This window comes from Neocloeon triangulifer, unplaced genomic scaffold, assembly GCF_031216515.1.
Source record: "Neocloeon triangulifer isolate White Clay Creek 2 clone unplaced genomic scaffold, ASM3121651v1 ptg000017l, whole genome shotgun sequence".
Taxonomy (NCBI): domain Eukaryota; kingdom Metazoa; phylum Arthropoda; class Insecta; order Ephemeroptera; family Baetidae; genus Neocloeon; species Neocloeon triangulifer.
In genome coordinates this window covers 2,422,038-2,437,291 of record NW_026775559.1, presented here as the reverse complement: position 1 = coordinate 2,437,291, position 15,254 = coordinate 2,422,038, and the positions used below count along the sequence as shown (strand labels likewise).

Sequence of the window (15,254 nt, the reverse complement as noted above, 5' to 3'; positions counted from 1 at the left end):
GGCCACAGATAGTTATTTCCTGGGTAAATTAACTCTTAAACTTATCTGCTGAGTTTGTAGTAATTAAAACAATTAAAACCAATACGTAAACGGCATAAGCAGTCAATTAAAAATGCATAATTTAGTATTTACTTCACTTTTTTTCTCGACTTTTTTATTACTAAATATTATATTTTTGGTTTTTAATTGATAACAACAAAAAAAAACGTTCATAAGAGCTTAAGTTTATAACATACAGTGAGAATTTAAATAACAAAATTTAGTAAAATTTTATTCATTATGGAATAATTGGTAATTTGTGAATGGAATCCTTTAGATCTAATAAACCAAAACAAGAACCTCGTTATAGGCATATAGCTATTTTAAACTCAAATCCAAGCACACACTTTTTACAGCCTCATTTGGACCCCTAATAAAAGCAATTTCCCAATTTCGGATGGCTTAATTTATATTTTGTCGGCCACTGATTGCGCGGCGCGCCACCCTTGTTATTACATAATCCCTAATAAGCACGAGCGCAGCCCCCATAAAAGTGACCTATAACCCTAAACCGCAGCCTCATCTCGTTGTCTTCCTTAATTTTTTTTTTTACAAAATAGTGCGCCACACCCATGAGTCTACGTATCATCTCGCCGATCTCTGCGATCTGATGATCGTCGTCCTATATTAGAGCCGCGCGCCCAGGCTCATGCTACTCTAATCAGGTGCTTGAATCTGCTGCCGGGCCAATTGTCTAATGAGGCGGCGGCAAACTCTCAAATATAGACCTTCAACTGGCTTCTTAATTTTTTGCTTTCATTAATGGAGGAGGCGCGGGAGGAGAGGAGGGTACATGAAAATGCCACCAATTCGATTCACCTTCCTCGAAAAATATACACTCAAAAACCAAAACTAATTTTATTACAATAAAAAAGACCTACCGCTGTAAAAATTTGGAGCTCCGAGAGAGGTACTGCACGCGCGCTTTTCTTGATTTATTTTCCTCAATAAAAGTTCTTATTCTTGAAGCGAATGACAAAAAAGCCGAGTCCATCATTCTTGTGTGTTTTCTGAATTGAATCTCGAGCCATAAATTTGTTCTTGCCCCGTGGAGAGTCACTTAAAATCACATTAAGCGAGACTGGCGGGCGCCAGAAGTGCACAATGCTACCCTGATGAGGACAGAAGAGCTGCCCTTTTCATCTCTCGCGGGGTTGAAAAGACGGCGTGAGGCCCCGTGTACTTCTTGTGTACTTTGCTAGCATTGTTTACCACCTGGAAAGGTGCTGCGCTGGCTTTTTCGGAAAGAGGGAAATTTTCTTTCTTGAAAAATATACAACGCAAGAAGTCCCCATTGTACTGTTTTATTAGCTCCCTCATTGTCCGCGAAACCATAAAGAATGCGCTGGCAATGCCCCGAGATTTTCTCTATGGTCATGCTCCATTGAGCAAAGACAACCTAGCGTCTTTCGCCTAAGGTTGGGTCACAATTTTCTCTGGCTTTGAAAGAAAGAGAAAAGATGACCAAAGTGAATGAGCAGTCTATTTTTCTGTAGTTTAGCTTTTCAACTTATATGGCTGTATGGTCAGGGCGATTTTTTGCGTTTGGCAAGGGGCCTCACAAGCAGCTACATTGATGCGTTCTTTGATTTCCAGAGGTGGAATTTAAACCGCTGGACCTTCAAGTTTAAAAGGACTGTTATTTAAAAATTTGATTAGCGGAACAACAAAGGCATTAACTATTGAACTTATGACAAGTAAATTTTAAATTTTAGTTTTTTTTATGAAAATCAAGTTACAATTATTTTTTTATTGTTGCTCTCAAGTACATCTTTACAATAAGGATAAAAATAGACTTGATTATTTGAAAGAAAAAATTTTGCTCTTTTTGGCATTTCACTGTTTGGTTTCAGCCAGAGCCTGTTATAGGTTATGAAAATTAAATATTTACAAATTACCGCAAATTACATAATTTAAAAGTTCAAATAGATAAAAAAAAACTTCTGCAACATTCTGCAATAAGTTATTATCAAAATTTTTAAATATTTTATAACTTTTTTAATTTTATGATTTTTCTTTACTGTGAAACATGCATTTGTTATAGCTATTATTACATGCTTTTTTATATAGGGCCACCAACAGCAAACGTTTGAAGACAGTACAAATCTTCGATCCCATTCATTACTTACTGCAAAATCTCTTGTATTGCATGGGTCGTAGATCAGGACCAACAAAAAATAAACAACAAACCCTAACTAACCTCAACGACGAAAATGAGAGCGCATTGTCAGCGTCAGCAAGAATGGCACAAGAGGATTTTTGGTCCACACCATTCACGCCTCCCGCATTACATTTTTTTATTTTATTTTATTCATTTTATTTATATATATATTGAGCGGAATGCATCTTCAATTGTCCGTCAGTGGCACCGACTGCCGTGTCCCCGCAGGAGTCCCCTTTTTGTCCCAAGCTCCTCTCGCACAGCCAGGGGTGCGCGTAATTGCGAGCCATTGTAAACGCAGGAGCAGGCGTGAGGCTCCGAATTTCATAGATTTTCCTCTCTCTGTGCACTTCCATTCATCAACACCTGAATGAGAATGGCAGAGAGTTGAAACGTTTTACCAGGAATAGATCGAGAGAGGAATATAAATAATAAAATATATATAATAGAGGAGGTGCCATCGGTAGGTCCTTTTTCTAGAGATCTGCGAAGAAAAAATAGAAGTGTTTTCTTGACCTTTAAACTGCACTCGGCTCTTTGGAAGAAATCTTGAAATCGAAGAAAAGAAATCAAATCGTAGAGCTTATGAGCCGTGATATTTCTGCCTTTGTGTCGGTGCCATTTCGAGAGCGCGATTTCGCACGCTCAACAGAGTAAATTCAAGTGCGTTCGATGAGACGGATGATTTTATTTGTGCGTGGAATGCGCGCAGGAGATTTCAATTCAAGCAAAGCGCATTGCAAGTCGGCCGTGGATGATGCATGGCTCGCACGTGAACCTTGAGATCAAGAAAAATAATGTTGAAAAATCAGAGTAAAGTTATAATATTTTAAAATAAATATGTCCTACCTTGACACTTCCGGCCACTTTTTACCGCTGAGATTCTTCCTCTCGACCGGTCATCAAGGTTCGAGAGAAACTTGCAAGTAAATCACATATTACGTAAAATGTTAAAGAAAAGTTTAGTTTGGTATACATTCAAAATTTAAAAAATTGGAAACTTGCTGTTCATAAAAATTAAGCCAACAATGGAGGAGTGAGTGAAATTAAGATGAACTATAGTCTGTCCGAGTTCTTCTTTATTTGTTATAAAAAAAAAATTAATAATGATGATAAATGCATCATTGACAAAAATACACTACTTTTGTCCATCAAAAGCAATCATCCTTTTGTCTGAAATAAGGATTGCAGCCTATAATAGAATCTAGTTGCTTTTTTATTATTACTATTTAAGCATTTTAATTAAAATTGATGCTTTTTCCTCTGAGGCAACAAAAATTAAAAAAATAGCAAAAATGTAATAGACAGTAATAAATTTCAATTTTCTAGTTCGCATTTGATGTCTCGCAGTTTGAAAGTATCGCATTAAAATTAAAAGCATTTAAAAACATATTCAATGGTTGCTTGCGCGTGGACACCGCGTCATCCGCACGTGGCTTTGTTTTCCTCTCACTCACTTGGGCTGAGATAAAAAGGAGCATCCTGCGCGAGAGTGTGTCTGCAGTGGCGCACCGTCTCTCTTTCTCGTGGCACCTGCCGCTTTGGCTCCATGCGTATGTTCGGATAGACACATATTCACAATACACACAATCATAAAAGACGGCAAAGCAAAAGACAGCAGTCGCCGCCATGAACATACAATGCTGAGAATGATTCGTTATTCGTTCAATATACAATCCAGCACACTCCCGCCCGTTCTTCATTTTAAAATGTATTAATTTTTTGAATAAATTAATATGATTAATGAGAGATTTTCCAACAAAATAACAGAGAGTAAAAATATTAACAAAAAATTTTAAAAACGAGAAAACGAAAAGAGAAATTTGCTTGATACCTGGTCTGCAACTTATTTGCACAAGCTTCAAAATTAGTTTTGAAAGGTATATGAAAATTTTCAAGACCTTGAAGCTCCTGAAAGTTTGTCCCTCAATTTTATTAAAGTCTTAATGGGGAGGTCTAATTTTTTTTAGTGAAATACTTCAGTACTCTTTTGTACGCTGCTTTATTTTTAAGGAGGCACCAAAAGTAATGTGGGCTTGCGCGCCGTGCGGCGGGCGAGTGCCGAGCAGGTGCTCTGCTCGTCTTTGGCAGCGATCAAATAGAGGAAAAAAGAATAATGAGCGCATTGGGAAGGAGTGAGTGCCGACTGCGAGGTCTAAAAAGAGCTAGTGAACACATATCTATTGAGAAGAGAGGAGTCGGTCGGCGGCGCAGGAGCACGCCCTGACACACGACCACCGCGCGCACCTGATGAATATGTTAATTTGCGCCCGAAAACACGTCTTTTTCTTTTTCACTCTCCATTACCCGGAATGGGCAGAGATTTAACGGAATGGCTTTTCTCTTTGCCGAATAAAGAGAATGAAAGAATAAAACTGGTTGTTTTAACTAGAGATGTGCGTACAGTTTTAACTCCCCGGCAAAAAAAATTGCTTCTCCAGCCGGCCTGAGATATTTGTCTTTGCGGTTTAGCCCAAGGATTGAGGAAATTTATTGACGATTAACTACATCGTTTATTTCTGGTTTCCATGAACTGGGGAAATATAACAGCACCACCTGCATAAAATAAAAATTGAATCATTTATATATGAGTGATATAATTTGTGAAAGATTATAACCTTAAAAGTAATTGTACGCTCTGGTTTAGCTTTTAAATAAAGAGGGAAAAATTAAACCAACGCAATTACCGCAATTATATATTCAGCAAGGTTCGCGCACTAGAAAATTTTGATTGTTGCCGAGCGCTCTGATTGGGTGCAACTTTACATGCACCCAATCAGAGAGCTCAAACAACAATCGAAAAAATTTTCAATTGTTCTGATGCGCGAACCTTGATATTCAGTTTGAAATTAATTATTACTGTATGATTTCAAGCAAAACAAAAAAATTAGGCTAAGTTATCACAATTTCAGTATTTTACAAACTTAGTCGGTGGTGCGTCAAGAGTGTTTGTAAATCTTTAAAATCCACACGACTCTATCTAAAAAAAATAATTATTAGTTTAAATTTAATTTCAATCTATTTAAATCACTTGTAAATTAAGGCAAGGGACCTTGTAAATAAAGTCATGTGTGGCATTGTTTGATTGTTGTACTCGATGGCGGATGAAGCCAAAAGCTCAATAGGTGAAATGGGGAATGTATAAATTGAAATTTTCTGTTCTCATCAATGGTATATTATATTATAATCGTTTTTTTTTTGTATGCGCAGAATGAAAAGATAATTAATGGCAAAAAATTGGTGAGATCATACAGTTGTGATAAAAATTATTTTTACCAAAACTATTGTGATCAAGCCATGCATTTTTTATCAGTGGGCTTTGCGTATAACTGCACTTTTGCAAACGCATTTGCAAATAATTGTCAATTTCGCAAACTGACGCAAATTGGCTCCGACAGAGAGTGATATGAAGCATCAGGGAGAAAATTGTATACAATAATTTGAGACGTGTGTGGCGCAACCAGAGCAAAACAAATTATCCTCTCTTTTTGTTATTTGATCACGTGTGAGATGGTATTGTGTGAATTTGCTTCTTCGACGTGAAAATCAAAGCCTGCGGTCTGCGCACGCGGGAGTGTATATTGGGCAGACGGACCGCAAAATTCAATTGCTCGGCATTATTCACACTTTGCCATGGACCACTGATTTCAAAATACTCGATCTCGTCGGGCGGCAGGGCACGTGAATTATCACAATAACGTTGGAGAAGATCTTACGTTGGAAGCCGCGCTCCGACCTTGCCGGGCCTGTGATGTGGTTAATGTGAATACGAACATGATGTATTGTTTGGTGATGAGCCCTTATAGGCTTTTTTGGCGCAACTTCTTTTTGCCGCGTATACTTGAAGCCAGTAATTGCTTTGCTGCTTCATCTCTCCGTGAACGTATGTATTTGCCGGAGTAATTACGCCCAGACAAAAACCAACTTTAAGATTAATGCCTGTTTGCAAAAATAAAGCGCCTGTTTTTGTGATTCAATTATTTTTCTCGTTTCAACAGGTACACGCTTCATTTTCTCCACATCTTATTATTAAATTTGGACAAATTAATTTCGCAGATGATTTCTTGGGATTAAAAAACTAGTGTTGGGTTCACTGAACTAATTAGGACAGTCTAATAATAATTACACTCGGCGGCATCGGAGAGTATAATAAAAAATTAGCCACGAATACTTTTCCTTGCGCGATTTTGTTAGTTAAGTGTGAGCTGTCGGTACCTTTTTCGTGCGGTTGATATCTATAACTGTTGGAATTGATGACTTCTTTTTTGGCTTTTCCTGTCTAGCCAAATTTAGAAAAAAAACCACAGAACAAGGAAAGTACTGTTGGGAAAGCATTTTTTTTTCAAATAGTAATAAATCTGGCATCTCAGCACATGTGATTATATTTTACATTCGTTTTAATGCTTTCAACTATATTTAAAAATTAAAACATTTAAAAAATAATGTTCTTAAAAAAAGTAATCCACTAAAGACAGTTATTGAACATCAACAAGCTGTAGCCCAGTAAACAATTTCCTTACTTACAATTAGTTAATTATCTTATTTTGTTATATTTAATTTGGTAAAAAATGATTTAAAACAATTTGCTGAAAATTTTCTAAAATTGAATTTTAAATTATTATATTTACACAATGAGGTTACAAAAGTTAAAAGTTGAAAATATTTAAATTAGACAAAAATATAAAAAATTGCCAATGTGTGATTAAATTGTGAACTTATCAAACTATAACACTTTCAAAATGAAAATATTGACGTTGATGAATTAAGCAATTGAAATTTTCTTTTCATGTTTCTTTTTCATTTTTTTCTCTCCTATTGCTCAAGCATAGATCTTTTACGCAAAATCCAATCAAGTTTCAACAATAAAAACAAGTATCGACTATAATGTTATTATATTTCTACATAATAACAAAGGAAAGACAATGCAAGTTACTATTACGTCATCGCCGGAGCCACTGTTATTTGCAGTGACTGCCGCGCGCACGAGATAAGTGGGTGATGCGATCACCCGATCTCATCACACACTTTGCAGCTGTGCAGAACGCACAGACCTTGACGTATTGATATTGACCCTGGCCACTTTACCTAACAACAAGACGTTCAACTTATTATTCTCAATAAGTCACTGAAAGAGCTTCGAAAAACATTTTAATCAGCAAAATGGAGCATTAAAAAAAGTAAAATAAACATGCACTATTCAATTGGCGCTGGTCATTATAAACTTAATCTCTAAATCGGTAATGAAAAAAATCTCCGAGAAATTAATCAATAAAATGTAGAAAGAAATTTTGTGTAGATTTGGTATTGGTATGGATACAAAAATTTAAAAAAAAATTGCACTTATTCTTTTTGGCGCGGTGCAAAAAAGTGGTTACGAGGCAGTCAATGACCTTGTCTTGCATAAGTTTTATTTTTAATTGCAGCAGCCACTACTTGGCAACATGCAGCCCCACAGTGCGGGGACCAAAGGGAGCGAGAGCTGGTTTGGTCGCTGCTCATGTGGTGATCGTGGTGCGTTGCGTTTTCGCCAATGAATGCCGGTGCGGAGGAGCGTCACGTGACGCCGTGTCAGCACCACGGGTAGTCGATATCGTCTGCGACCCGCGCGCTTCTCTCTTCTTTCAACTCGCGTGCTCTGCATCTCATCGATCTTCACTTCTGCATCTGCACTTGGTGCTGCATCGATAGTGGCATGAGCGACCGGCTTTATATTGCAAAAATATAATTAGTCGCCCATACCGAGTTGCTATTTGATTGCTGAAAACACCTCTGGAGGAAAAATCATGGCCAGCATCGAAGATTTGCAGAAGCTGTGCAACAAGGTTGAAAGGTGAGACATACAAATAGCTTATCTTAATTTACAAATCTTCTTTTGTTCGTTCAATGTTAATGGGTTACTTTTGCTATTTTTTTAATTGACTGATTTATGTAAGTTATGTACTAAAAACCAAATAATGAGCAATCCACATTAACTGTTTTGAGAAAATTTTGCAATTTCTGATACAAGTTTGAGATCTTTGAATTTGGATTTTTATTTGGGGTCTCAAAAGTTGTTTTAATATTTTCCAGTGGATTAATTTTAAAAGTAATAAAACTAGTTTCTGGACTACTAGGAAATAAAAATAATATTATAATGAAAATAATTAACAATTTCCCAATAAAAATTAAAAAAGTGGATTCCTTTTCAATCATGCAATAATTTCGTTGTTAAGAACTGCCAAAAAATGCTATTTTTATGTAGAAATATTGGTAAATAATTTAATTTTCACATCTCTTCAGTATCTTGCTTTTATTATGAGAGAAATATTTCTTATATGAAATTAATCACATTTTATCATTATTGAATTTTTTTATCATTAACACGCAAACGAAATTTTGTATCTATAGATAAATAACTATATATTGCATTTTTTTATTATGCAATATAATCTAGTATTATCAGACTGAGCAATCTGAGCATGGGTGTGACACGCGATTAGTGGCGTAAATTTTCAGACTTTGTACAAGATTTATTGATTAATCTCTCAGTTTGCACCATATAACGTGAGCATCGGTTCAAAGGTCATACCTACAAGCAATGCGAATTAAATAATCTCTGGATTGGAAAGAACGTTCTGGAACATTCGATCAATTTAAAACGCAGTGGACTCGCTTGTAGTTTATTCGGCATGGACTGTTAAGAAGCTTCCAGAGCCGCTAGCTGCTCTAATTCGGTACAAGCCTCTCTTTCGCAATGAGTGCCAATGAGATTTCTTACATTTTAGGGTGACTCGTATAGGAGTCGTAGGTCATTGAGGTCAAATTACATGTGCTTAGAGCACCGTTTGTGCATGGCTGTGCATGCTTTGAGAGTCTGCTCCTTACATTAATGCGCACGGTCACAGTTCAGCTGAATACATAATGACACCAAATCAATTTTTCTGCTCAATCAATTGCATACCTGTTTGCTATACTGATAGAAATTGATTTTTATTTAATTTTGTTTTTATTATTTTTAAATACGATTTGAAAGAAAATTAGGCACAGAAAAAATATTTAATTGAAATACGTTTAATTTGTACAGTATTTTTTTAACTTATGAGAAATAATGTTGGTTGATTAAAAAAAAATTCGTTGATTGAGCGATTTTCGATGCTCCTTAAAAACCTAGGTCAATATGTAAATACTTAATGCTGCCTGATTGCTTTGTTTCTGAGACGGTGCGATAGATGAGATTTAAAAGTTACAAATGATATGACAAAATAATCCTCATTATACAGCAATATTTCAATTATATAATTTCCTGAACTTTGATAACCTTGGGTCAAAGGTCGCCGTCACCATCTACCCAGGGTGGCATGGCCTATTATATAATATAATGAATGTGCAATTTTATATAAAGAAAAAAAAATGAGCACGCTCAACATCTTTATACTTTTTTATTATTTAAATAATTTAAAATGATTTCTAAGCAAATTTTTGTAATATTGGAACTCGTCATTGCTTTCAGCGTCATTGCTTCCCTTGGCCCAGACACAATCACACCACGCCCTGCCACAGAGCCTGATGGCCCCACCGGCGTCCTTTACGAGGAAGAAGACCAGGACATGGTGTCCGCACTCAAAATCAAAAATCCCGTCGAGGACAACGCTGTGACCTCGGAGAAGGTGGCGACCACAAAACCATACCGCGTCATTATCCGTTGGCGCAACGTCTTTCTGCTTGGCTATTTGCACTTGGTTGCTCCCTACGGGCTATACTTGCTCTGCACTTCAGCAAAACTTGCCACCGTTTTGTTTAGTAAGTAAAAAATTAAAATAAATTTCCATGCAAATATTAACTTAATTTTTACAGCTGTCCTTATGTACCAAGCTGGTGCTCTTGGCATTACAGCTGGAGCTCATCGACTTTGGGCTCACCGCGGCTACAAGGCAAAGTGGCCTCTGAGAATTATTCTCATGATTTTCAACACAATTGCCTTTCAAGTATTTTGAAAAATTTTCCTTCTCTTGTTCCAATTTATTAAGAAAATCTTTAGAATCACATTTATGAGTGGGCTCGCGACCACCGTGTGCACCACAAGTACAGTGAGACTGATGCTGATCCTCACAACGCCAAGCGTGGATTTTTCTTTTCCCACGTTGGCTGGCTCGTCTGCCGCAAGCACCCCTTGGTGATTGAAAAGGGCAGTGGAATCAGCTTGAAGGACCTTGAGGAAGACAAAATTGTCATGTTCCAGAAGAAGTATGTGTATTAAATTATATAATATTTGAGATTTATTGAAATATAAAACTGATTTTAATTTTTTTTAATGATATTTTAGGTATTAGTTTTTTTTTTCTTTAAAAGGGAATTATCTGCATAGTATTTTTTATATTGGATAAAACTTGATTTTTGATATAAATATATTGATTATATAATATGAAAAATCAGATTTTAAAAACCGCAATCTAAAATCTGCTAAAATCTTTTAAAATTTAACACTAACTTTATTCTGAATCTGAACAAAATTATAATCAATAATTTTTGTTTGTTCCAGATACTACTTGTATCTCATGCCACTGTTCTGCTTCATTATTCCCACCTTGATTCCTGTCTTCATGTGGAATGAATCTTGGACCGTTTCGTGGTTCGGCGCAACCCTTTTCCGATACACTATCACCCTGAATGTGACATGGATGGTCAACAGCTTTGCCCACATGTTTGGCAACAAGCCCTACGACAAGTGAGTTTTTTTTCTTTTACATTCTATTATTTTGATTTCCTGGTAGATTAATAAAAATAAAAATTATTATTTATTTTTATCTCTATTCAGGAGCATTAATCCTTCCGAGAACTTCTCTGTGGCTGCTTTGGCGATGGGTGAAGGTTGGCACAACTATCACCACGTCTTTCCCTGGGATTACAAAACTGCTGAACTCGGCAACTACAGGTTGAACGCCACAACGGCGTTCATCGACTTCTTTGGTAAAATTGGATGGGCTTACGACATGAAGACCGTGCCAAGTGATGTGGTCAAGAAGCGTGTGCTCAGAACCGGCGATGGCACCCACTACCTGTGGGGATGGGGCGACAGAGACATGACAGAGGAGCAGAAAAACACCACTGTCGAGTTGAACAGCAAAGACAAATGAGCTGCTTGAAGTTTTTTATTTGAATGCATGTACATGGGAACATAATTTATTTGCGCCAAACCATACTTTGTGTTGAGATTTTTTAATTGATTTTTGTATGTAAAAAGTTCAAGGTGGTTCTCGAATAGAAAAGATTCGCCTAAAAATACAGGGTCTGCTGGCTGGATTCTTTTAGTGATCGAAGTCATTGATATTATATAATAATTTGATTACTTTCATAACATATAATAAACTTGAGCGCGGAATTAAATGTTGTAATACGCCTGTTTCAATAAAAAGGCCAAGCAGTTTTGAGGCATCAATATCCATCCAATTGAAAATAAATTTCTGCATTATTTTTTCATTTTTGCTGCACTTATAGTTTCTTCAACAATGCAAGGCATTTTAGTGAAGGTGATATTGATTTTGTTTTAAATTTGAATTATTATAAGATTAAGTTAGGAAAAGGATGATGAGTAGAACATTTCTGAATTTTTTTTTTAAATATGTTATTCATCATCCCGGGCCTAGACTGCGGATGGTGGGGCAGTCAGTATAATTATGGGCTGTGGCAAAATTGAACATAAAGTCTTGTGATGTAAAATGTACTGCCGAACTGGACCCTCTCCCTTAATGATATCGCCTGATGGGCCGCAGAGCCCCAGTCTGGCCCTGCACTGTTTAATTCTCATTGCTTCATATGTTTCTTCAGCTACTAATACTATAGTTAGCATAAAATTTGATTTTTTTTTTTACTCTTTATTTGCCAAGAGATTTGATACAAACTATTTTGGGCACCTGAAAGCAGCCAATCCACTGAAGTCTACCAGAACATTATTTAAATTTGGCAGTAACAGGTTTAAGTCGCAGCTATTCCAAACTAACCTTTGACCCCATTTGGATGAGATGGAGTTTACAAGATTCGTTTGTAAATATTGAACAGATATGGTGTAAAAGACATTTGCTTTAAGATGCACTGGTTGTGGGAAAGTTAACCATTTCGAACCCTTTATTTGAAACTGTCCTCTTAAAGAAATAGAAGAAAGTACTCTTGGTGAGTGAGCACCAGTAACATTGCAAATGAGGTCTACATCTGATCCTTGGAGTAAGCATTCGAGGCGAACACCTTCTAAGTAATAGTTGCTATTTTGGCATGCAAATATGAAATCTGATTTAGTGCTGCTGCAGCTCAATTGAATTGCACTGTAAGTGCCTGAACTAACATTAACTATAGTAAACTTGTGCAATTCTTTGCTTTCTAATTTTCTAAAGTACTGCACGGCTGCAAATTCACTAGGCAAGAGGCTTTTGTCTGCCAAGTTTATGCTCATGAAAACTTTCACCTTATCTTCGTCGGTCATCATTTTGGCACAGTCAGATTTGCAAAGTTCTCCAAATTCATCTGCATCCATTGTCATGAAGCGGATTAGTTTCAGAGCATCCCTTGTCTTAGCTCTGATTTCTTCCACATAGATTTTCTCCTCATTCTGCTTGTTACAACCAGCAGCTCCCCAAGCATACAAAGCTTCAAATAGTTCTTTTTCAGAATCAATCTTCAGATGCTTCATTTGAAAAATTTCATGCACCGTAGATGCAGACGATTTCAACCAAGCAGTTGACTTTAGAACAGCACTCGCATTAGAGGCAATTTCCTGTAGAGAAAAATGAAAATAAATTTTATTACAAATTTAATTTATCACTATTAAAAACGTACAGCAAGAAGCGATGTAGAGTGCGACTTATCGTTCAAGGATTTGTACATTTCATGCACGCTGATGACATCTCCAGGACTGGGCGTTTTAAAAAAATCCTTGGCAGCTTTCATTAAGTCGTTCATCAGCCACTCGTGAGAAATTACATAGACTTTGCAGGCTGATTCCACATCTTTGAAGTCAGTTTCACCACCGTAAATATATCTGTAATATTAATTATGGAGTAGACCACTAAGGCGATTACCTTACATAGTTAAAAATTAAAAAATATTTATTAAACACACTTCATCACCAGATCAAAGATCTCAGGTTGAACATGGCTGATTTGAATGGGGTCATCTTTGTCTCTGAACGACTCACTGAAGTACCCATACAGCATTTTTGCAAAAAAAGGACTCGCTCTTGCCAGCATCAATTTGTGGCACTTGAAGACCTAAAAGTATACGTTAAAAACGATTAAAAATATTTTATTTTATCAAAAATATAGGATTAACTCAACTGAACTCAACAAACAAAAAACATAATCACGTAATGATTTTCATTTCAATAATATCAATAATATATGTATACGTTGTTGCAAAAAACATTATTTTTATTGTACTCTCATGGTTTTATTTTTTTCTTTTATAATGTAACAAAGATTGCAGTAATGAGGTTTAAATAAAATTATATAATTTACAATTATGAAAAAAAAAAAAATATTTAAACTCTCATGTTATCTTCCTGTTTACAGTTAAAATCGGCTTTTCCTCTGAGGGTATTTTCGAGTTGTTAAAACAGCTATCCCTAGGGACCAAATAGAGAGAGTATAATGGGGGAGACGAATGCTACGCCCCCTTTTGAGTTAGCTGGCAAGGAATACATGAAAAATGATAGAGCGGATTTGAGCTTTGAAATGAATTCCACCAGGTCGGCGCTGCGGTCGCGTCCTATCTTTCCCATGTATTCCTTGCCAGCCAACTCAAAAGGGGGCGTAGCGTTCGTCTCCCCCATATACTCTCTCTGTCTCTAGGACCAAAACATGTAAGGCAGGACAAAATGGTTTTCCTACAAAATAAGAACAATTATACGAATTATACTATTTATACTCAAATAACCCACCGCGAGGAAGAGCCGATTTTAAATTCAAGCCCCATGGATCAAACTCCAATCGTGAAATTTCTTTAAAAAAATCTTTATACATATTTCCTAAATAAAAATCCAATTTACGATGCAAGATTGGACAAGGTTCAAAATTTTTTAAATAGTTAATCATAAATGTGCAGAAGGGCCAGGGTTAGAGAATATTTTCCAGGATTTCAAGTCAAGCTAAATTTAAAATTAACCTTGGATGTAGTTCCACCACCTGCTTCAAATGTGCAGTCGTAAAAGTAGCCCTCAGCATACAATAAAGCTAACTCTTCCTTTATTCTTGATGGCCACAAATCAGTTGAGGCTGGATCCGGATCAGGTTTGCCTTCCGTAGCCATGGTTTTGTTCCTATATACTATGTAGTTCATATATTTAATTTACTATATATATGCATAATGGCAACGCCAGATCACACTATGTTTCGCGATAGCAAAAAAAAAATCCATAAAAGTATGTAATTGGCAAAAAAATTCACGAGTTTTTAATCTATATTCAGTGCAGTGCAAACACAAAAATATAAATGAAATAATTTAAATGCAATTTAACTAGACCGACTAGACGTTTCTTAACTGTCGCCCTTTTCCTTTAGAATTTAGAAGCCTTTTTTATCACAAATATTTAGGGGCACCTGTTGCATCTCTCGGTCTCGAACTACCTCGATCGGCCTCTGACGGTTTTGAACGGCCCCGAAGCCGAAGGTGTCAAACGATGACCTCGAACGGTCTCGAAGGCCGTTCGAGACCGAGGTGGCAAACATTGTCCTTAAATATTTGTCGTTTAAAAATCGAGGTCCTGCACACGACGTCGTTTGAGATTTGAGTATACTACATAATTATACATACATACCTCGTGTACAAGATCCGAACGGTCTTGTTTTTGACAGAGAGAGGCTTTTAACACTGGTACATACATATACCTACAAGCTACAATTAATTTCTACACTTAAGATAGTTGAGAACCACAGATAAGGAATGTTTTCATCCTAAAAATTCGAAATCCATCCAACCAAAACAATTAACTTTTGTCTTGCTATGGGTGTGTAATAGGGTGTTGTACTTTTGTTGTCCTTCTTGTGGGTGGGTGTATGGGCCAGGCTGGCCAACACAAAAGGGAAAATAA

At 36.4% G+C, this 15,254-nt stretch overlaps 2 protein-coding genes across 3 annotated transcripts; one reads left to right on the top strand and one right to left on the bottom strand.

The window, feature by feature from the left end:
- The first annotated feature begins 7,805 nt into the window (after positions 1 to 7,805).
- LOC132203119 (acyl-CoA Delta-9 desaturase-like) lies at positions 7,806 to 11,792 on the top strand. Its single transcript, XM_059630620.1, has 6 exons — positions 7,806 to 8,030; positions 9,690 to 9,979; positions 10,034 to 10,164; positions 10,218 to 10,423; positions 10,719 to 10,904; positions 10,995 to 11,792. Exons 1-6 carry the CDS (start codon positions 7,984 to 7,986, stop codon positions 11,311 to 11,313), a joined length of 1,179 nt encoding a protein of 392 aa, XP_059486603.1. The 5' UTR covers positions 7,806 to 7,983; the 3' UTR covers positions 11,314 to 11,792.
- LOC132203117 (kelch-like protein 41a) lies at positions 11,263 to 15,213 on the bottom strand. 2 transcript variants are annotated; one of them, XM_059630619.1, is made up of 5 exons: positions 14,982 to 15,213; positions 14,330 to 14,483; positions 13,289 to 13,437; positions 13,007 to 13,208; positions 11,263 to 12,944 (listed from the first exon to the last, which is right to left on the bottom strand). In XM_059630619.1, exons 2-5 carry the CDS (start codon positions 14,471 to 14,473, stop codon positions 12,078 to 12,080), a joined length of 1,362 nt encoding a protein of 453 aa, XP_059486602.1. In that variant the 5' UTR covers positions 14,474 to 14,483; positions 14,982 to 15,213; the 3' UTR covers positions 11,263 to 12,077. The 2 variants fall into 2 exon arrangements, with proteins under 2 accessions (XP_059486602.1, XP_059486601.1); XM_059630618.1 differs by having other exon boundaries at positions 11,264 to 12,944; positions 14,330 to 14,490; positions 14,982 to 15,212.
- Positions 15,214 to 15,254: the final 41 nt, after the last annotated feature.